Raw genomic sequence first — 22,737 nt, 5'->3', positions numbered from 1 at the left:
CTTCATGAGACATTTTGAAATCCAGCAGTGCTGAGAAGTGCTATATACTCAATTGATAAAGTCAGTGGAAAAACAACTCATCTCCAATACGATATATAATATGAAGAGGCATTTGACTGCTGAATTTGCTAAGAGTTACATATAAAGCTTTGCAAAATTTTCAGTTGGATGAAGAACCCTACTTTGATCCAAAAAAGATGGTTTTTCTTCCTTCAGCACTTGCAAGGGTAGGGCAGAATTCCCAGAGCCCAACATCTGCCAATACTGGCAGGAAGGTGAGGAAGAGGGTATAGTAAGAGTCATTTGCCAGAGCACAAGTCTTAAGTACAGGTCTCTGCAAATCAGAGATTTGCCAGCAAACCAATGTGAATGGGCATTTTGAAATTAACCTGGAAGCATTTGCAGAGGCTTTGCAAAGGCTTTGCAATGCTTGCTAAAAGGCAACTGCCAGCTCCCCAGGCTCAGCTGAGGTGGGAGAGATGTCTTCTGGGGGAAGAGCAGGTTTCTTAGTGGTTTTTCACAGAAACATGAGTATCCTCCATCCTTAGCTACTCTGATCCTATGAAATGACCTATGCATGTGGGCAGGGGAATACATGCATTCCTATACATGCAATCACTGAATTTAATGCAGCGCCACCATCCAAATCGACCTTAGGCTAAAAAACTTGTTTCTTGCTTACGTGGTCTGGATGGGGTAACTGAATTCATATACTTCTGGGGCTGCTCAAAGTCAAACTGCAAAGCAGCTGCCAGAAATGTGCCTCTATGTAAAATTTACAACATGCATTTCTGAAGTGGTAGCTGATGTGCCTAGCCAATCTGCCGAAAATGTCTGTGTAGCTAAAATTTTTGAAAAGAGAAAAATCACAGGATCTGCAAAGACATCTGCAAAATGTTCTTTAGCAGCTTCTGATCATTTGGAGTGCAAACCTTGAGAATAAACACTAACTTCTGTAATTGAAAAAGGACAAATGTAAGTCATACTTTTAGACTACTCCTCATGACATGGAACTCAATCTACACCTATAAATTTTCCTTACAGTAGAGCTATTTTTCAATTTTAAACAATTAGCATAACTTCCTCAAACTAAAAAAATACAAATCTTCACATTTTAGCAAATATATCTGCTGCAAATAAATAATTTTCTAATTATAAAAACTGACTACTTTATAGACCTTTTTCTCCTATTCTGGAATGAGCTATTGCATTAATTAAAAGAAAACCACTTTCTTCCCCATCATAGGGGAAGCCATGGCAAATTGTTTCATAAATATTCACTGGTATTTTAGGCATGGCCATAAAAAGACGACATTTTACTGGCTGTCCTGGAAACAGTGCATTTAATGTCAGAGCATCCCTCAGAAAGGAAAGCTGAGGAGAGGCTCTTGTTCCAAGGAGCTTCCAAGTAACAGCAAGGTCCTGAAGAGTCCACAGGTCACACTCATAAACAGATCTACCACTGTGGCAGGAGAAGAAAAATACAATGGATGAACTTGTGTCTGTCTAGAGCTTACAGTGACGTTACCAGGAGCCTGCCTGGCGGGGCGGCTGAGCTGGCAGATGGGAGCAGTCCCATCCAACACACCTGGGAGAGGGAGAGAGCAGGCAGACGGCGTGAGCACGGTTGGTCCTTGCCCAGGAGAGTGGGTCTGGCTGCTGAGACACAGCTTTCCCTCTTCCCAGCCCATGCCTGAGCCTGGGCTCCACATCGCAGCTCTGACAGCCCTCAGGCTGCTCGTGCTCCCGGGTGTTTTCTGTGATTCAGGGGAAGGACTCCCAGATGAGGGAATTAATTATGCCTTAAGCACAGTTCACTTCTTGTGACTTCCCTGTTATGCTATCCTGCAGGTGTCAGGTAGGAAGGCTTGTCTGCAACTGCTTTCTGTATTTGAGGAGGGTTTTTATTCTAAATCCACACACTTGATTACTTTGGTGGATATTCTGCGCAGATAGCAAATGAACTCTATGAGGCAGGGAGGCTCCTGCATCCCCCCGCTGTCCTACTCACTGCAGAGACTCCAGGGCCCTGGATGGCTGTGTAGCTGCTCTTCCTGCTACACAGCAGAGCAGGAGAGGAAACGAGCTACAAAACAAAGCTACCCCAGCTGCATGAACCGCTTAAAAGAACAAAAATTAACAAATTGAAAACAAACGGCAAGTGTTCTTAGAGCTAATTAATAACAAAAAAGAATTACTACTATAAAACACATCCCATAAAAGTGCTGTCCTCTTTACAGATCAAGGCAAAGTTTGCATTTAAAAAAAAATAAAGTAAAAAAATCAGGGCTGCTCAAATTCATTTGATAAAATAAGTTACAATGCATTACAATTTACAGAAATAAAAGTCCAGAATAGTATCAAGGCTATAAAGTATGAAGATAACATATTGTTCTGGCAAGTGATAAAACTGCTCCCAGTGACAGCAGTGATTTATTGAAGCAATTCAAATACACTGTGAAAGTATATTAGCTTCGCCTCTGCCCACAAAGGGCGCATTTTAGCAGGGTAGGCCACGCCAGTGATAAATTACATACCAGCAAGAAGTGAAGGCAATTGGCAACATCAGATGCCCAAAGGCCCTGAATTACTGTGATAATGTGGTTTTCATGATAATACCTCACATGCAACAGCATCTGAGCACCTAGAGAAACACATCAAAGCTGTATTTTCGTTGGCTTTCTGGAAGATAACGTTACAACAGTGAGAGTGGCTGGGACTTCCCAGTTAAAGTTGACATACAAAGCGTTTACAAATTGGCTCTGGAACAAAGTCTGGCACAGAAGGTCACAGTTTAGACTCTACCTTTTAGGTGGAACCTGGAAAATAACTGCCTCTTGCTTCCAGGTTGTAGGCACTGAAGCAAGCCACGGGCTGCAGACCTACAGGCTGTAAACCTACCGTAGACCTTCCCTGCACCTGCCTGCTGCACGGCTTCGACAGGACTGGTCAAGTGATACAAGTGCTGCCATGGTTTAGCTGTGCTAATATCCAGAATGGGATGGGGACTTGGCCATATGGCAGTCACCACGGCCATGCTGACAGCTGTGTCCTCACTTCTGTGAAGGAAGCAAGTTACTGCGCATACTTGTTCACTGGTCACACCAGTTCAAACCTGCAGTAAGAGCCAGGCTCTTCCCATGGCTCAGAGTAGTGCTGGAAAAGGAACATAGAAAAAGCATGATGGCAAAGTCTCCTCCCACAGCAAGGTTTTACTACTGTAAAAATACTGAAAAATTGGGGGGTTTTACAACACTTTGGGCTAAATTCTACCCTCTGACACACACATAGAATCACACAGAATCACTAAGTTTGGAAAAGATCTGTAAGATCAAGTCCAACCATCAACCCAATGCCACCATGCCCATGAAACCATGTCCCACAATGCCACGTCCACACATTCCTTGAACGCCTCCAATGATGGTGACTCCACCACCTCCCTGGGCAGCCTGTTCCAGTGCTCCACCACTCTCTCAGTAAAGAAATTTTCCCTAACATCCAGCCTAAACCTCCCCTGGTGCAACTTGAGGCCATTTCCTCTTGTCCTGTCGCTAGTTACACGGGAGAAGAGACCAACACCCATCCCTTTGCAATCCCCTTTCAGGTAAGTGTAGAGAGAGACGCGTACTAGCATAGACCAAGATTGACTTCACAGTCAACCTGGACTTCAGAGGGTGTCCTTTGAGGAGAACATGTCTCTGGACAGTGCCACAGAGAGCCACGCAGCAGACTCTTTTCCTTGTACTACCAGGGAAAGTTTAACAAATTGCATCTGCCTCCAATTATTACAGTATTCCCATTCTGACACACTAGGAAACACATCTTTGTGTCTTCACAGCTCCTAAATTAAGAGCAACAAGAGAAATTAATGACTTGGTCAAAGCAGTTACATCTTGCTGTGAATCAAAAGAAGTTTGTCAGCAATTATACTGTAATTGGCTCATATCCAAAAGATAAAGCACGTTTAACAAAGAGTTTGTTTCTGGTGGGCATTTTTAACTTCTATTTAATCCAAAACACTCCCTTGGGAAGCGATAATGAATATCTATCTATTTCTGTGATACCCATTATCATATAACCTGAGGACCTCTAGACATACTGCATACTTATAGAATGAGTTTGTGTAACTTTTTAGAGGAAGTTGGCCATTTCTTGAGTTTATGCCAATAAATACCTGAAAGAATCATGTTTCTGTATTTATGGTCTCTGTCTGAAAAATGCCGCAGTAACGCTGATATAAAACACCTATATACAGATTGATACTTGAAAAGTAAGCTAGCCAAACACATATGGAAACTTGGAGAAGATTCAAAAGTGGCAAAACTTCGTAGTTATTTTCCTAATTTCCCTAAAGCATATGGGAAAGAAGAGCTCAGCAGCTTTTCGAACCTGCCCCTTTATCTATTTTTGTAGCTCTAATCCAATGATTAGAAGAAAGAACATTCTTTCCTTGAATTGAAATTCTGGGTAGTACAGATATTACAGCACAGTGCAGGCTATCGCTTCCATTTATTTACAGCTCTGCAGCACCATCCCTCTTTAGAAATACCTCCAGGAGTTGAATTGATTGTATGTTAAGTGTTATTCTTAATAGTTTTTTCATTGCTAGCTAATGGAAATATGGATTCAACATTATTTTAAGCTCAACGCAGTATAAAAGAATTAGTTCAGTACACTGTAATTATGATTTTTTTTTTTTTTTACAGCACTTAATAGAAGTACAAGGCAGAAATAGATTTCTTCAAATAAGGGAGCATTTTTGTTTCTTCAGTATCAACAACTTGAATATCAAAGCTGTAACAAGGAAGTCACTCCTCCACTGTCTTTTTCTTGTCTTTACCCTTCAGATTTACATTCACTACTTAAATAAAGGAGAGTGTTTGCAGCATCCTTCAACTTCTACCTTTCCAAGAGACCAGAAATCTTCTGCTAAACTTTACCTCTGAGCAGGGGAGGGATTTTCCCCTCTCTACTGCAAATTAGGCAAGAGACAGTAGTAATCGCCATAGCCCCTGACTTGGTTTCAACAACAGAGGAAATAAAAAAACCCTTTCCTACCCCATCACCTGCCCGTGCTCATCATCCTGAAGCAATGAAATAACCCTCACAGCATTCCAGTAATCGGGGCAGTAAAAGTGATCAGAAAATGTTTATTTCTATTCCTTCCACACCCTCTAACCCAAAAAACATTCACTTTATCCCCTGTTCCCTGGAAAGCTTCACTCTTAAATAGGTTCCAAATCTCTCTCCTTCCCAAACACCCATTTCTATGTTGCAGTCTTTGAAATGTCTTTCGGGACATTTCCCCTGGAAGGCTAACTTCTCTGTGTGGGCGCAAATGTTACTTTGTCTGAAGAGCCCAATTTACTGGAAAATTATTGCTCTGTCTCCATCTCCTCTGACAGCTTCGCAGGTTCTCCGCACTGCATGGGCTCTCTGGCCACAGCAGCCAGCCTAGCTGCTGCAGCAGCACTTCATTTTTCTTCCAAAGGGAAAACAAGGATAGTCTCCTGGTCCTCCGAGATCTCATTACAGAACAAAATCCAGCATCTTATAACACAGTGAGCGTGATGGACTTATGATTTCATGACTCTCTTTGCAAGGAAAAGGGTAAACAGAGAGCACCATTGAAAGGAAATGGAAGGAAAGGAAAGAACACAGTTTCTGCTCTTGCCATCTGCTCCTCGCTCTGTCTCGCTTTCCTCATTTTCTCCATACTGCTCAGAAACTTGCTAAGGCAGAGATTTTTATTTTTTTTCCTCTCTTCCTTTTTTACTAGGTGTTCAATCATACCTAGCCACAGCTCTACTCAGGGGCTCTAGCAACTATGGCAACCCAAACAAGTTAACATGAAAACTGGAAATGCTCCACACATGTCAGGTGTGTTAGGTCTCTGAGGAAAACAGTAGCAGGATTCCCAGGCCTAAGACAGTGGTCCTGGAAAGCTGCCATAAAAGGTAAATACTGTATAAAAGCCAAGAGTATTTTACCACCTGCTTTTACAGCCTAAAAACTGTAAAGCATCTTTTGGCAGTGTTGCCCTTCAAATGAAAGGAAAACTCCCCCCATATTACATTTAATTTTTCAGTTTCTGTTATGTCAATATAACAATCTTTTGTAACAAGACGACAAAAGCTTTTCCGTCTTCTTGGGATCAATATTATTGCTCAAGCAAGGACAAATGGTACCCCTTTGTTAAGGCTCTATTTTCATGTACCGCCAAAATAGAAATACAATTCTAACTCAGCAGATGATAATCTGCTTTTCAGACCAAAGGCTGAAGTGCCCAGGATGGAAAACCTACATACCGTTTAGTCATGCACCACCATTCTCTCCCAAGCCCTGCACACAAATAAGAAATCTGATGGTGCAGGATGGTCTGTGCAGATGCTCATGTCCCAAATGTCAGCTCACCCCAACAGAAAGTTAAGATCTGAAGTAAAGAGAAGTCCCATACCCACCCCCAAGCTCCTTTCACGCCAGCCCCGCTCTTCCACAGCGCAATCACAGCAGTTTCACTACCAAAGGACCCTCCAGCAGGAGCTAGAGTTGTTCCTAAAGCTAGGGATGCACGAACTGTAAGAAAACGCTTGAGAAATAAATCTGGAGCAAACCACACATAGACATCTGTACAGAGACAAGCACGTCCCTGAAATGAAAGTCAGGCACTGAAAACTGTGAGAAATTTGTCATTGCTTGGCTACAGCTGAATTGCCTTAAGGGGTCACACTTCTAGTTTTTTAAAAGAGGAACACACGTTGATGCATTCATGTCCATACAGCCTCAGAGAGCACCGGGGTGGCACGGTTAAATAGTCAGAAATCCAGAAAAGGCAATGCAAAAGTAGCCCCTACAACCTTAATTCCAGCAGCTTAGGCATATATGAATGAGTTGCAGTATTTAATTACCTAATAATCATATATATTGCAACAGAATTTGCCCTACTTTTGTAGGGCAATTTTGCTGAAGTGCCGCCCGGCAGAATTCCTAACCTTTGTATTTCCTATGTTGTGAACCACAGGAGGACTTCAAAATGGTTTTGAGCATGACAGCTTATGAAGACTTTACCTCAGCCCTTACACAGGTCTAGACATTCAAACACACAGATGGATCTGTATACATTGCTGGCAATTTTCTCCAGATGGTTCCTTTGTGAGCTGCGGGAAAAATCCTGTGAGAAGTACGCTGAGTAGGCAAAGTGAATTTCAAAAGATCAAGCCTTGATGAAATCTGCATCTGCTTTTGCTGGGACACCTCAAAAGGGCAGTCATCTTATCAAATGTTAACCTCCTGCCCTGGGGAGAGTTGGCACTTGAAGCCAGAAGTTTTCTTTCCTCCTTGTTTAATCATACGAGGAAGAATGTACCTGCCTACACATGTTCTCCTCATACTCGGAAGCCATACATGTGGGGCTTTTGTTAATCGTATAAAGGATGTTCCTCTTTGGAGAGAGAGAGAGAGATTGACACAAAGCATACTGAAAAATAAATGGCAAAAAAAACTCCACACAAACTTATCTGGTCTTGGGGTCATCCCAAAGCATAGGTGTTGAAGATGTTAAGAAATCAGCTGTTGGTCAATTGGGATCAGAACAGAATCCGCTGTCCCTTAGGAAGCGGCATTGCTCAGTTTGGCTCATGCTTTTGCTTCAGATAAGGAAAAAAAAAAATCCTTATATAGGAAAGCATTTTAAACACGTAAGCAAGTCCTACTGAGCAAGATGGGGCTCATATCCCTGAAATGATTACCTGAACAGGAATGGATGCAAGTATGCACTTCAGTGGCCACAGCTCCACTGCAGGGGAAAAAAGGACAAGTCAAGAGTCAGCTGGTTTTCACATGAAAGCTGTCAAATTGGGGGAAGGATTTCAATAAGCCTTGCCTATTTCACCTTTCCTTCTATCATACAGTGACTGTTCTTAACCTCACAAAATTGTTTCCAAGAAAAAAAAATAAATCTTAAGTACTTTTTAAACAAGATTGAGCTGTGGGTACTAGGAAGTCCCCAACATTCATGCAACAAGGGGCAGCTCTCGGGGCCAACACAATTCTTCCCAAGGACACCAGTGACCTGCAGGCTGTGTTTCTAGTATGATAGATACAGTGAGTTGTAGAAATTGCAGATGTTTAGAGAAGGAAGGTTTTAAAAAGCACAGATTCAGTATCATAGTTCTGCCCTTCTTTAGACACTAGAAAGCAATAGAAAATGCTTGGTTAGCCACTTCTTGAGCAAAGGTAAAAATTCAGCTGATATACTGAATCCTAAAAGACCGCTTTTAGTACCTTCACTGTGCAGCAAGACTAAGGCAGTTTCTTACACAACTCATGGGCATTCTTGGAAAACGAATATAAAATTATCCCTAGTTTCAAAACCACTGGAAAGACATGACACATGACCTTGACCTAAGGAATTGAACAACAATTTGGAACATTATGGCTTTTACTCATTTACAGCACAACCCAACTATGGAATTACACACGACCCCACCTAACTGTTGGACTTCTGGGTTTCACTCCAACAAGCTAGTTCTTAGGAGTTTTGAAGAGAAGTCAACTCTTGCAAATTAAGTTAGTGGTTTTCTGAGGGATGATTCCTGTAATGGACACCCAAACATTTCCCACTTTTCCACACCCAGGAAGCCCTGCCTTCCCTGCAAAGATCCTTCTCTAACCAGGAAGCCCTATGGACCTTGCACTAAACAATGGATAGCTGGGAGTCCTTTGACTTCCAGGTATTAAAAAATAAATCTCATTCCCAAATTGCTGAACAAAGATAAATGAGATATTCTTCAACCTACTAAAGGAGAGTCTGAAATCAACCACCTGCACAACAGATCTACCAACATCCACCCCTGTTCCATAACCAGCATAGTGGGCGTGGTGAAGTCCTACCTCTCAGTGTCACAGGTCTGTCACCAACACAATACATACAAAAATCAAGCTAGATGACATTTCTGATGATCAAGACTTACTGAGATTTTCAAATTACTACAACATATTATAAAAACTAGGTTATCACTTGTTTCACCTCCAGATTAAATATCTCCAGACCCAAAGATTTTGAAAACACTGTTAACAATGCTGCTGTAAAATGGGTATTCAACACAAGTTTTTGACATTTGCTTTTGTGCTTAGTGAGCTCAGCATGATTAGAGCTATTACATTAACTACTGATGTACTTGTACACTACAACGTAATGAAAAGAAGATGAGAGAAAATGTGTGAGACCACTTAAGGGAGGGTCAGAGAAAGGTTTTGGTTTACCAGCCCATCTTTTGAGCCATTGTTGTTCTTGACCCACCTCAGCCACCTTGTTGGCATGCAGTAGCCACCACAAGTGTATTAAAACTTTAACAAACCTACAATAAATGAGAAATTTAGGATTTCTTTTCAAAGCCAATGTTGCAATCACTCAGCAAAGCGCCCTGCTGGGATTGCTTCACGGAAATACAACCACTTTGCTCACTGAAGACTCAGGCTTTTTCCCCTCTCATTTTCTCAGTTTCTACTTCATGGATGTGCTGAGTCTGTTCATTTACAGGAGGAAACTCAGGAAGAGAGTTCTTGCTGATTAATTATGGCCTACTCGGAAACAGCATTTTACTAGTCAATTAGAACCAACTCTCCAAGGCAAAATTGTATTTCCACGTGCCCACACCTGTTTCTCCAATAAATCATACCATTCTATATTTACACAATGGGCCACATTATAGCACAAATGAGCTGCCTAATGCATTTCAACCACCACTGTAAAGTCATGTAACATATTAATCAGGACCGAGTAGAAGGAGCAGACAGAAATTGAACTAACTGTGCCCTCCTCCAGGCTTCAAATTGGACAGAAAACTGATTTGTTTGAGGACTAAAAAGACTCAGTCCTACCACATGCTGCTTACCTGACTACAACTCTTAATAAAAATTACTAGCTCCACACTTCCACTTTCCTTCTTATAATGTAACAAGTAAATACATCAAAGGGGGATAAAAAGGGGGAAAAAAAGTACAAGCTACACTTCCTTTTATATTGAAGCACACCATGTCAGCTTTTGTAGCCATTTGGTTAGTCTCAAATTTGCATAGAAGAAACGAGGAGTGTGTGCACAATTACACATTACGTTTTTACATTTTATAAAACTAAGAAATCTCCTCAGTTTAGTTTGTAAACACTCCATAGCTCACTATTGACACATGGACAAAACAGATAAAAGCAGATGAGTCTTTATCATTGTGATGTTTCCACCATGGAATTATAAATATGGCTCACTGCAGACATACAGTATCTCCCTGAAATTAGTGCGACCAGTGTGCAAACTCAACAGGACTTTGGACAATGCCCTACAAACCCACTGCTATTGCTATATATGTTTCCTAGCAACAAGTTTCTTGCTCCCTATATCACAAGGCCATATTTCTGGAGACAGAGATGATCAATTCAAAGAAAAGCAGAATAATAATTGTATTATCTTACTTAGGAATGTTTTCTCCCTTGGCACGACCTTGACATAACAAACTCATGGCTTGCCATTTTTAGGGAGCTAGCCAGGGGCTTGAATGGCTCCTGCCTATTGCTCCAGTCAGCCAGTGTGTTGAGGCACAGTTCTGGAGCAGAAAAATACCTGTTTGGTTCCCCCCACCTTTGCCTCTCCTTATCAGAGCATCCTGCACACAGCTCTATGATACGAACTGATGACCCATATCATATATACTTCATTGATCCTTTCACTGACCAGCTGCCACTGAGTTGGCTAAAAAGCCCCAAGGTGAAGCGAGGTTAGCAACACTGCTTTGGGATCCGCAAGGCATGCATGGGAACTGTAAGGAACAACAGTGTGGCACTGAGGGGAAAGGGGTCCCCTGGAGCTGCATGGGCAGGAGAGAGAGGCTCAAGGTAAAGCAGCTCTGACTTGTATCTTTAGTCTCCTCAGCAGCTCACCACAGTGGAGTGGAAAGTTTATATGATGCGGTACCACTGAAAATTTTGTGGAAGGCAGCACTGATGATGTGATGTCCTGAGTGAAGAGCAGGAAATTATTCGAAAGGCGTTGAGGCACCCCTGCACCTTGGACATCAACTTCTCCCTCCATAAAACAAGCCCTATTGTCAAAGGCTCTACACGAGTTATAGCTGAGAGAGTGCAAGAGCATTTGCCTATGCCAGCACTGCAATACAAATATATAATTCATCATTTGCTGACAGCTCAGGTAGAAAAGGTGCTTTGTAAAACCCAGCTCCACTCTTTTACACACAAATCACAGGCAAATTCATACTTTTCTGGAACAAAGGACATCAGGAAACTGAATTCATATTTCTAATTCCTGCATTACAGGATAATTCTATTTCACCAAATTACTTTTGCCTTGCAATGTAGCTGCATTTATAATTATTTATTGCCTAGCTCAAGGTTAACTGAAGGAACAGACTCACTGAGATCCTGTTTAAGCCCTTATTTTTCACAATGTGCTACAAAAGATTAATTGCTTTCTATTTCTCCAATAGAGATGGAATTAAAATTGCCATTTGATACAAACTATTAACACAGCAATCATTTTGAAGTAGCACATTGCTTCTTATAATTTAATACATTTCCCCTCTTTTGCTTATTCTATAAAGCGGTACTTGGCAACCTTAAAAATTTAATTTGTGGAGGTTCCTTTGTAGGACCTGTACAAATCCAGTCTTTTGCACTCCTGCAGACTCAGTACCTGATGAAAGGTAGCTCTCAACAAAGAGCAAACTGGAAATGCAGCATTGTTGAGCAGATGCTATTGAAGATGTTCTGATGTTCTGTTTTACCAGCGTGCTACTTGGAAGCCCTGAGGACAGTGCTGAAGCATATAATAAATTGCTTTGATAACACAGGCTGACAAAAAGAGCAAGAAGATATAGATATATATCTATATATATATCTCTTCTAAATATTTCCTTGCTCAGAAATGGCTCCTTTTTTTTTTTTTTCCTTAAGTAATGCCACAGGGCTAAGGTCTTTCAGAAAGAAATTATTTGCAACATGCAAAAGACTACTGTTATTTACAAGCAAAGTCCACTACTCACTTCTCATGATGGTTGTGGGTTGTCATTGTATAAGCAAATATAAGGAACACCAAGACTGAAGACAGTGAGAAATTCAAACACTTGCAAAACCATAATTATTCCAAACAGTAATATTTAGGAAAGCACACTTAGGGATCCTACATGTATGATCCCAAAAGCTACTTACTGTTTTCAGCACTTAGTGGCAACTTCCAGTGCCCGAAGTTTTACAGGTAGTGAATGAATGAACAGCTGCCACAGTAAAAGCTTTTTCTTTCTTTTTCTGATTTATCTAAGCTGTCTAAAGAACTTTTTAGAGATGGACAACAGTCCTGAATTGGATGGCCACCACAGTGCCTACCTTAATATTCTTCCAGCCCTGATGCAAGTTCTATGCTGGGTCTCAGGAGTGAAAAAAGAAAATCTCTTCACTTTTATATATACAGTTCTTAGCACAGAGGGCTCTCAAGGCTAGCTGTAGCTCATTGGTATGGCTTTAGTACAAAAATCGTTATTGCACAGATTGGCCTCTTTTTCTTTCCTTGTTCTTAAGTGCTTATATGACAGTAGTCAAAAGACGGTATTTGTTACTAAAACATTAGGATCCTGGGAACTGCACTGAAAGTAAAAATTAAATTCAGTATGTAAAAATACAGAAGGAAGATTTGTGTTAAAATACTTCTAATCTCAGCTCCTTCCAGATAAACTGGAGTAAAAGCTTATCTGACTTCCCATTATTCAGGTATGGTTAGGTTAGGGATTCAAACCTCTAAAAAAAACATTAGGTAAAAAGGAATTTCAATTCAACGTATTGGGTAGTGTCCTTATTTGTCTCTCCATCCTGAAAATAACAATCCTGATGAGGATATAGTCACATCTTGCCACCAATGCATAAACAGATGCAGAAACAGAAGCTCTGAATACTATTAGCCAACGTCTATTTGTCAGTTCTAGAGTGAATTAACGTAAAATGACTCGCATTTACAACTAGGTCTTTAGACTGGCAGCAAAGGCTGAGTAAAGAATCACCTCTTTCCCTTCTCAGTCTACATCCTATCAGCCATGAGGGAACCCTCACCAGACTCTGCAGCAAGAAAACCTGTGTTTATTCTTATCGTTCATAATGATAAATGCCAGCGATACCCACTGGAAGTGAAACCCCAGCAGGGACTATGTATCACTAGTAATAACAGAAATAATCAAGCTGTTGTTAGAACCAGACACTCAGACAGCAAATTAAATTTTTTTAAATTTTCTGTCCAACACCAATGACAGCTACCAGCGATCCCGCATTACAATTAGCTCATGCTGCAGGAATGCTATCTGCTCTGGCGCATAATGAGTGAGCTGCAACCGAGAGCAGGACCTGGGGAAGAGGTGAAGAACTATTTGGAGAGGTATCAGGCATCCTCGCCTGTTGCTAAGGAAACCAGCCCCTTTCTTTGGGAAGACTCAAGGGCTGCCTCCTTCACGCACCCACACTAACAGCCTTATTTCACTTGTAAAAAAAACAAAAGAGAAATTAAGACAATTGTTCACTTGCTATATAAATGCATACATTCTATATAGCTAACATTGGTGAGTCAAAATGAAAATGTCCTTACAATTGTAGAGGCATGCTGTTGTGGCGGATGGTTTAGGCAAACAATGACTGTCTGTAACAAAGGTTGAACAAAATTCAGGTAAAGGCACTGGGACCTTTTTACCTATCCGGGCTGGTCAGCAGAACACCGCTTCAGTTACTGGGACATCATTCTTGAGTTCCTCTGCCCTAACACTCAACACATGCTGTGGCCCATCTTCCAGGCAGCTCATACGCACATGCATTTCTTCTGCCACGTCCCAATCTAAATAAGTGTCCTGTTCTATTAAGTTTTACAACTACAAAGTGTGCTTTGATTCTTAAATCCTCAATCAATAGCAACTGTAAGGCAAAAGCCCCCCTCCACCACAGTGCAGATCTCTGGTGTACGTTCGGAGTATTTCTTCAATAATTAGCTGAGACCCAAAAGCCCTCCTCCACTTCTGCATCCTGTATGACTCTTTTTGGCAAAGAAAAGACAGAAATATAAAGATTCTTTGTAGACATTGTTGAATACCTTAGAGCATTCCCTACATCTTAGTATGGTCTCTGCAATTTTTACAGAGGCTATTTTGAAGTCCTATCCACTGCACAATGCTGTTAGAAATCTTTTTTCTCTGTGCTTGCTCCTGTACATCAACTGACATGAGATTAACACATACTAATTCTCTAAAGAAAAAACATTTTAAAAAAATTAATCTGTATTTTAGCGTGAAACCCTAGGAACACTGTCAGAAATGGCTTAGATTTTAATTAGTGCTAGAGAAGTTGAACAAAACTTGAGAAGCCTTGAAAGAAAACCACAAATAAATGCCTGCCTTAAGACTCGTATGGCTGTTGAGCCTAGCGGTGTTCTCTTCCCTCAATATTTGCTCTCTCTTGGTGTGAATGCTGAATAATTAAACAAGTCATTTGAGGAAGAACAAAGCTTTTTGACAAAAGTGATTTCGCCTTTTAATTTTCAGAATGAAGTATGCTACAGGGAGTGTGATAGTATTAATTCTGCTATTAAATTACAGATATTCTGTAAAGCTGAATGCTGGTTCAGTACTGGTGCAGCACTATTGCTTAATGTCAGAAGGACAACAGGATTTAGTGTTTCTAAGACTAGAAATTTAAAAACTTTTAAGCCTTAGTCCAGGGTAACCCAGCAAGCTTCTGAGAAGTCTTGAATGCAATATTCAGTCACAAAATCCTCCTCTAGCAGTAAGGAAATGAAATATAGGTGCAAAACTCTAGGTAGGAAACTCTGAGGAGGTGGATGTTTCTTGGAGCTAATCTTAACCACACACCATATACAATAGTGAAATACTATAAAAGCAAGACTTTAAACTTGAAAAAAAAAAAAGAACATAAAATACATAATCAGAACTAAGCGAGTTTCTTGCTTTATGCCTTTCTTTTTCATGCACTTAATTCTGTGTTCCTTCACACCTTTAAGGAAAGCACTGTAAGAAAGATGGGGAACATCCCTGAAGAGCAGAGATCCGGGTGAGCATTTCCTCCGCAGTGCACCACATGGGTTAAGACCGTCTCTGGCCAAGGCACCTGGGTTTCTCATACCATGGAAATGCCTGAAGTTGGAACCAGACCATAAAATTAAATTAAAAAAAAAAAAACAACCCAACAAGGGCTCCTTCTTCTTTAGATGTGATTTGGGGGGGATAAAAGAACAAGCCTGAAGAGCAGTCCCCTAGGTTTGCTACAGGCACTTCCATGGCACAGCCATCAGAAGTCTCTAAGGCAGCTGGCAGGAGGAGCGCTTAGCTCTGCCTTACAGTTGCTCCTGGTCTGAGACACTCAGTACTGTCAAAATGGAAGTGCTTGTAGTTAAAACTTTAAGTTTCTGGGCAACTTAAACATAAAATACTTGGACAGAAACTAATAATGTCAGTGTAGTTCACTTCAAGATCACGATTTTGAACTTAGTCCTCCTACTGCAATTGCTGCAAACTTCTTTATCTGGCTCCACTATTTCATAAAATGCTTTTAAATCTCAAAGCCTTACATCAACATCAATGAATGTCGCACCACGCTTAAGTATCTAATACAGTAGGGCTCTGTCCATCCTGTTCCTGTCAAGCCCCCGTAAAAATGAGAGACACCCCCACTGCAATGCTTTTCAGGAGCAGCAGTATCTGCTGAAAAAAAATAATACAGCATTAAACACAGATGGACACCTTCAGAACAAATCTGTTTCAATAGCGCAGTAGGCAATTACTGTAGGAGAAATAGTTTCTTCAGATAATTAGATACTTAAAAATTGAAGTTGTTTATGTTTATATAAGCACAGAAATTATAGATGGAATTATGCAAACAAATCTATCATGGACCATGAGCTCCTGTCATGTTGCTAATGAAGGTAGAAAGCTGCAATCTTTCTTTATAAGGTTCTCTAATGACCATGATAACAAACCAATTTTTTTTTTAGTGCTGCACATTTCCCTTCCCCCATTTTGTTTCCTCTCAGTATCAGTTTATAGTGACAAATGCTTTCAGAAGACAAAGAGGATGAAAGAGACTTGGAGATAACACTCTTCAATTATGCTGACACCTAAATGATTAAATTAAGCAAAATTTCAGTATTTCATTGTTAATTTGACTCTGAGTTTCAGCTAGGCAAATTTATGGACTCTGTTAAGGTGCATTTTGTCTTTGCTTAAAATTTGTTTCACAGATGCATTAAAAAGACAATGACCTCTTTTTCCTTACTGGAAGCTGTAAAGGCTAATGATACGGTACTCCATCAGAAATATTACCTTTCCTTCAAGACAAACATTTGCTGTTTACAGAACATCCATGTACATTTATTAAGAAAGGACTCTACATCCAGGCAGTGTTCAGATATACACTTTCCTCACATAACGACTTCCTTTTACTAAAGGTGCTACTGCACACTACCAACTATTCTGCATCTAGGAAAAAGCAGAGATTTGCTATGCAATCTGAGCCTTCCCATGCTATCTGGGCACTGAAACAAGTTATAATGGCAACATTTGTTGATTCTCAAATGTGTGAGAAATCCAAAAATCATTACATTAATTGCAGGAGTTAAAGACCATCCAATTATGCCAAATACCATCTTAATGTCTCTGGAAATATTACAGCGTAAACTTTTGACTGGAAGATTTTTCAACCAAATACTGTATTTCTTAGCTTAAATCTCCTCAAAAGATGATCTTCATTACTGATGCAAAATACACACCACAGATTTTTACTTTACAACTGTGTGATCAACCAAGCTAACTGCCTTTTACAACTATGGCCCAAACCAGAATCTAAATAGTATTTTATCCATAATTTCATAGCACCAGAGAAATTTTATCTGGAACACATGAGGCAGACGTACAACAATGAACCAAAGTAGGAAAAAGTAATGTGATTTGTTGCAGCTTGTTAATTTGTAAACGGCAATAAGAACAGTTGCGTGTCCCAAAGTTATACTCCTATACTTATCCAGCTCATGTTTATGAAGCACTTGAAAAATGAAAAATCCTCAAAGTGCACAGCACTTGCTATAATGAAAGCAAATACAGAGACACAGAAATAAAATAACACATTGTTGATTTCTTCTATCATGATAAAATACAAATCATTACTGATTTATCATCAATATATCTCTATTTTTCTGTTCAAACAAAATAACTAGGATTGAAAGCTTTCAAAACTATCAATATAGAGATAATTACTGAAGAATGAAATACTGGTGATGCTAGACATGCAATTTATAGAGTACTGCTAGATGAGAAATAATATTTTCTTCTGTGTGCTTACTGGGCATTTCACATTATCTTAAGTATCATTTGTTACAGAGTGCAGAGATAAGTAATAGCAACATACCCAAATAGTTTGAAAAATGAGCATACTGTTTTTGAGAACAGCTGCCTGAACATGGTCTCAGAATCCACCTACCATGTCCTATGCATGCCATGGTGTGACAGACACCGGCTTGACCTTGTCCCCACTCAGTCAATGGCAACACTTCGAAAAACTTTGCATTGCACAGGACTGGACGCAAGAATGGAGCATAACGAAGAAGAGCAACAATGGCATGTATCTGACTGAAAGAAAAATATTTCTGTTTACAGACCATGCTACCATGCCGTCAGATACTGCATTTTGGCTTTAACAGAAAAAAATGTAATGCAAATGGCAGAGGTTTCTATAAAATCTTCATGGACAACTGTTTTTGTACCAGGCTCCTGCCAGAAATGGGTCACTTATGTTCTCACAGAAACCAGCACTTAAGGACAAAAAATAAAAATAAAAAAGGTAAATAAACACAAAAAAAAGTTCTTATCCTTCTCTCCAAGTGATTTATTTCTGCCAGAGCTCTAATCTAACTTTAGGTGAACTCATCTTTTTTTTTCTGCCCTGGAGCCATTTTAAGTTAATATTGCTCTCCTTCCAGAGCCACGAGAGAGTACAGGATCCCTTAGCCACCACAGATGCTATACTGACATTTTACTTTAGCTGTTTGCTGTAAAAGCCATCAATATCCCTTCGTTCCTGAAGAGACCTTTTCTAAGAAAAATGAAAACAAATTGCTGGCATTAGATCAAACTTTGACCTCTGCAGCCCAAATGGGGAAAGTAACATCTGAACTCCTTGCTGCTGCTTTGAAAGCTTCCAAAAGCTCCTCCAAGCAGGCAAACTTTTTTATTTTAATAAGACATTTTCTGAGCTGCCAGGCTGAGACTGTTCACGCTACCATATGAGCCAGCCGGCAGGTACGGGCAGACAGCCTGGGATCCCATGGGCCTGCCTGCACTGCAGCCGTCCTCTCTCCAAAGCAGCAGCAAGTGTTGGGAGGTCTTCGGGGAAACTGCTTCAGAAATCATCTTTTCATCTCCCTCCTTCCCATCTGTTCCCCTTTCCCATCCTCAATATTCCTGACCTGCACTCTGTTTCGCCAGCGCTATTCTCCTTCACGTCTTCATTTTCCTGCGCCTAGTTATCCCTGGCTCCGCACAACCTGCTCACGTGCTGATCCAAAGCTAAGTCTGCAGGGGAAGGGAAATTGCAGTCTGAAACACTTGCTTGTTGATTGCTCTTTTCCAGTCACATACAAGTTTCTAGGCAGGTTTAGAAGTTATTTTTGGGTTTTTTTGTTTTTTTCTAGAACTGGTTTCTGAAGGAAAAATGTGTGTGATTACTCTGCCAGTCTTCCCTCAGAGTAACTTTTTGAGCTCATCACCTAATTTCTATCACGTTTGAAATGGAGACGGAAGCTGCAAAGACATGACACTTCGGAAGTTTCATAAAAATCAGTGGCTTGAAAGAGGAGAGGTGCACCCCAGCTCACCTGCCCTACTATCAAAAGGCTGCACCACGAGCTGGCCGTTATTTGCTCCCTTCAGGTGCCACCAGTCAATCTGCTGCGGTGCCAAAACATCGTCTCCTGCCCAGCGAGCAGCTACTGGGCATCGAAGAGGAGCCAAAAGAGATGAGGATTTTGCAGGTGGGCTGAGGCACATGAGGAGCAAAATGCATGTGTGTGGGCAGGCTGACGGGAAGAAAAGCAGATGCAACGACACTGGACATGAAACCATCTGAAACCATCACCAAATCATTTGATTTTTTGGTGTCTCAGTGCTTATAGCGAACCTCCTGCAATAAATCCATAGCATAAATAATATACTTTCCTATACTTTACTTTCTTGTTTATTTTAGTACATATTATGTGACATTTTGGAAAGGTAGTCATTAAACACCAAGGGATGTAGTGGAACATAAATTCAAATGAACCTTACACCATCTCCAGGAAAAGATCTGTAGGAAACTGCAAGCTGCTTCCTAGCATACCTATCACACACTCGGATGACGACTATGGGAAAGGAATTATCTGAGCCCAAAGGGATGAACCAGCTTGAGGAATCTGTTCTCAGCCAAGTCTCAAGATCTGAGAATAGCTAAATGCTTAAAATCATCGCCACAGCAGGAAGCCTAAACCGTAGTCACAATGTTTTCATTTTTAAACAAGAGATAAGAATAATGTTTCCAACTGAGCAGGCAGCTGAAAGAGCAAATTGCAGGAAAAGACTGATATACTAGAGATTTTACACAAACTCCTTGACTCATGTTTTCCAAACATGTAAGGAAAATGACGCAGTAAACACAGAAACAAAATTAGCATTTGCACCTCTGCCTTGTATGTACTCAAACGTAACAGCTCCTGTGCTACCATGTGTTTTTAAAACTAGGATTTCCTCAAGAGCAAATAGCTGGATCTGCTCCAGAAGATCACTCAAGTGCTTCAGACCATCTCTCGTGCACTTGATTTACCATAATCTCCACTATGCTATGGATGTAGCATTAAACTGATAAATATGGTTTTATAACAACACAGTATACCCAGATAATGTCATCTAAGTTGATTTGCACTTAGGTTCAAAGACCCACTATATAGAGACAATAAATATGGTACCAGACTGTCAGGCAGGAGAAGTCAGAAGAGACAGATGACCGTTGTGCAATATCTCACCCCTTTCTCTCTGAGGAAAGTATAAATACAAAGTTATGAAAGCAGACACAGCCAGCCACCGCTGACACTAACCAAAACAACACTCATTTTATTAGAACATATAGCAGCTTAAAAAAAAAAAGAAAAATTAATTAATTGCTTAGTTATAGCTGTGTTTGCTGTGTCTTTGTTTCCCTGAGTGCCTGAGAGAGCGCGAACAAAATTGCCAGCAGTCGCATTACAGAGACAGGTTGATGGACTGCATGACCCCCTAAGTCTTCTTCACGTCTCACATCAGGGCTCTTGACTTGCATCTTAAAAGACTTTCATGTCAATGCCTTTGCAGTGAACCTGCTTTGCCATTCAGAAGGATTTCTGCCAAGCCCAGACAGAAAGAGGAATGCTTTGTCCTACCTGGCATGTCTGTAATTGCAAGCCCTCCTGGGAAACAACGCTCCCCTCACACCTTGGAGTTACTGTTTGAGATACCCTATGAGAGGAGATGTGCACTAAAGAAACACACAATCAACAACTTAAAAAAAAAAAATCTCCAAAACCAGAACTGTTTATTCCCTTGAAATGCAAGGACCCTTTCATGAGCACAAACCCTGCCCTTCCCCAACACGCACCAGCCCAGCTCTGCCTACGTCCTTCTTACTCTGGTGTCATCAGGAGTGGCATGACACAGCAGGAAAAGAGACCGGTTCACTGTGAGACCTGCTACTCACTCTCTTACAGTGTAACGGCCCCCCTTCCAGCTGCACGTCGCTGCAGGGAGCTGGTCCCAACGAGCACCAACCACACGGACCACCTCGCCACTCCTTGGGCTCCGGGAGAGCAGAAGATGATGGAGCACGACCGGCCCTTCTGCATCATTGCAAACCTGTCCACTGTGTAGAGTCTTACAAATGTTTGGGGAGTTCACATGATGAAAGACAAACCGCAACAGTTGCCTTGAACATGCAATGTGACTGCTCACACCGGTTCTTTCCCGGCTCTCTCTGTGCCCCATCGCATGGAGCATGGACACCAAGGACACAGCACTGTGTGCAGGACAGCAGTGGTGGAGAATGCAACCTCTGCTCTTCCAGCACTTGCTATCTCCAAGCAAAGGGTTTCTCAATTTGTAATTTTCACCGTATTTCCAAACAGAACAGCAACCAGCTTTCTCACCCGCTGCTCAAGTTCAAAATTAAAACACAACCAATAGGTTTCACCAGCAAAGGCACTGCAAGCAGCTGAAGAAAGGAGTAACAGATGTAAATACCTGCTTGCTGTGCAGTCTGTGGGATCTGTTGACTCCGCTGTGCATTGTACTGAACTGAGGCAATGGGTCTGTACTGCTGAGTTGTTGAGGTAGGGTACTGACCAGATGGGTAATAATACACTGGCATCTGCAAAGAAAGAGAACAGCAGCTAACTACGGACTCTAAAGCGCAAAGATTCACAAAATAAAACAAAAATGGAAGGGGATCAAGAGTTCAAGTCAAGCATATTAGTGATAACAGTAATCAAGAAGAAAGGCTTGCATTGTGTCTCTTCAAGAACTGCTGCTTGCTTTCAGCTTTGCTAGGAAAAGGGCTATCAGTGCCCAAATTTATTCTCAGATACTTTAAGAAACAGAAGTATTTTAATTGAAAGAGACAAAAACATACAGGATGCATAAAAAGCTACATGTACATACCAAAAAAATCACAGTAAAATATCAAATCCTGCAGAAAAATGGATGCAAACAACACCTTCCATATCAACATAATACATATAGACAGCATGTTGAACCATTAAGTGAACTCTGGAGAAAATGGTCAATTTGAAGCAAACAAAGAATGGCCTGGAATAAAAATATATAGAAGTGAGATAGAGGGAAAGATGGAGTGTGTGCACCCTTAACACTTGTAAGAAATTATTATTAAATTCACACTTTTGTTTAGAAGCTACATCCTTCATTACATGAACGTTTCCCTGTAAAGCCTCTCTCACACTTGGTGTGAATACAATTACAGTTCAAAAACCAATCATGGTTGTTTTCTTGCAGGAGCTGAGGGGAAGCATTGAGTCAGCAAGTTCTGCTAGGTGGGCTTCTTTTTCCTATTATTATTGTCATTATAGAGCAACATGTACTACATCACCTTATCACGCAGGTGAATGTGGAAGTTTGAGGGTGACTTGGAGCTAAAGATTTTTCCTATACATGCTATAGCACCATTACTGAGACATTTGAGTTAAACAGTTTTCAAATGACCCTTGGCAAATTCAAAGCACTCAGAATTTTTCATTTGCAGCTGCAGTGGATGCTGTCGGTACTTGACAGCGTTTGGCAGCATATGGTATCGATAAACTGCAGAGGGACACAGGCTTGGGAGAACGTTGCTTCTCTCGTGACTTCTGCCACATCTGTCAGCATTTCTTTATAAATCATACAACTGGGTTTTTTTCCCCTCTGTATGTAGCATTTATCCTACTCAGACATATACACAGAGTCATACCAAATGCTTTTGGATTTTTCATGCAAAAATAAGAACTATTTTTGCCACTTGTATTTGCATGGAGGAAACGTTCCTGGAACAGCTCATTCAACTTGATCACCCATAAAGTATTAGCAGAGTAAAGGTAACTGCATCCTTTTGTATACTGCTAGGACATCATAGCAGAGATCAGAAAT

The 22,737-nt window shown here is 40.8% G+C and overlaps 1 protein-coding gene across 5 annotated transcripts in view; it reads right to left on the bottom strand.

The window, feature by feature from the left end:
* ARPP21 (cAMP regulated phosphoprotein 21) overlaps window positions 1-22,737 on the bottom strand; it is a 202,078-nt gene that overhangs the window by 17,198 nt on the left and 162,143 nt on the right. For all 5 annotated transcript variants that reach the window (XM_059819130.1, XM_059819132.1, XM_059819133.1 and 2 more), the window contains one exon: window positions 21,343-21,469. In XM_059819130.1, coding sequence (XP_059675113.1) covers window positions 21,343-21,469 — 127 coding nt within the window. The remainder of the gene's footprint in view (window positions 1-21,342; window positions 21,470-22,737) is intronic.

The sequence above is a fragment of the Gavia stellata genome, chromosome 6, assembly GCF_030936135.1.
Source record: "Gavia stellata isolate bGavSte3 chromosome 6, bGavSte3.hap2, whole genome shotgun sequence".
In the NCBI taxonomy this organism is placed as follows: domain Eukaryota; kingdom Metazoa; phylum Chordata; class Aves; order Gaviiformes; family Gaviidae; genus Gavia; species Gavia stellata.
Note: the sequence above shows the minus strand (reverse complement) of the source record. Positions and strands in the feature narration are given on the sequence as shown.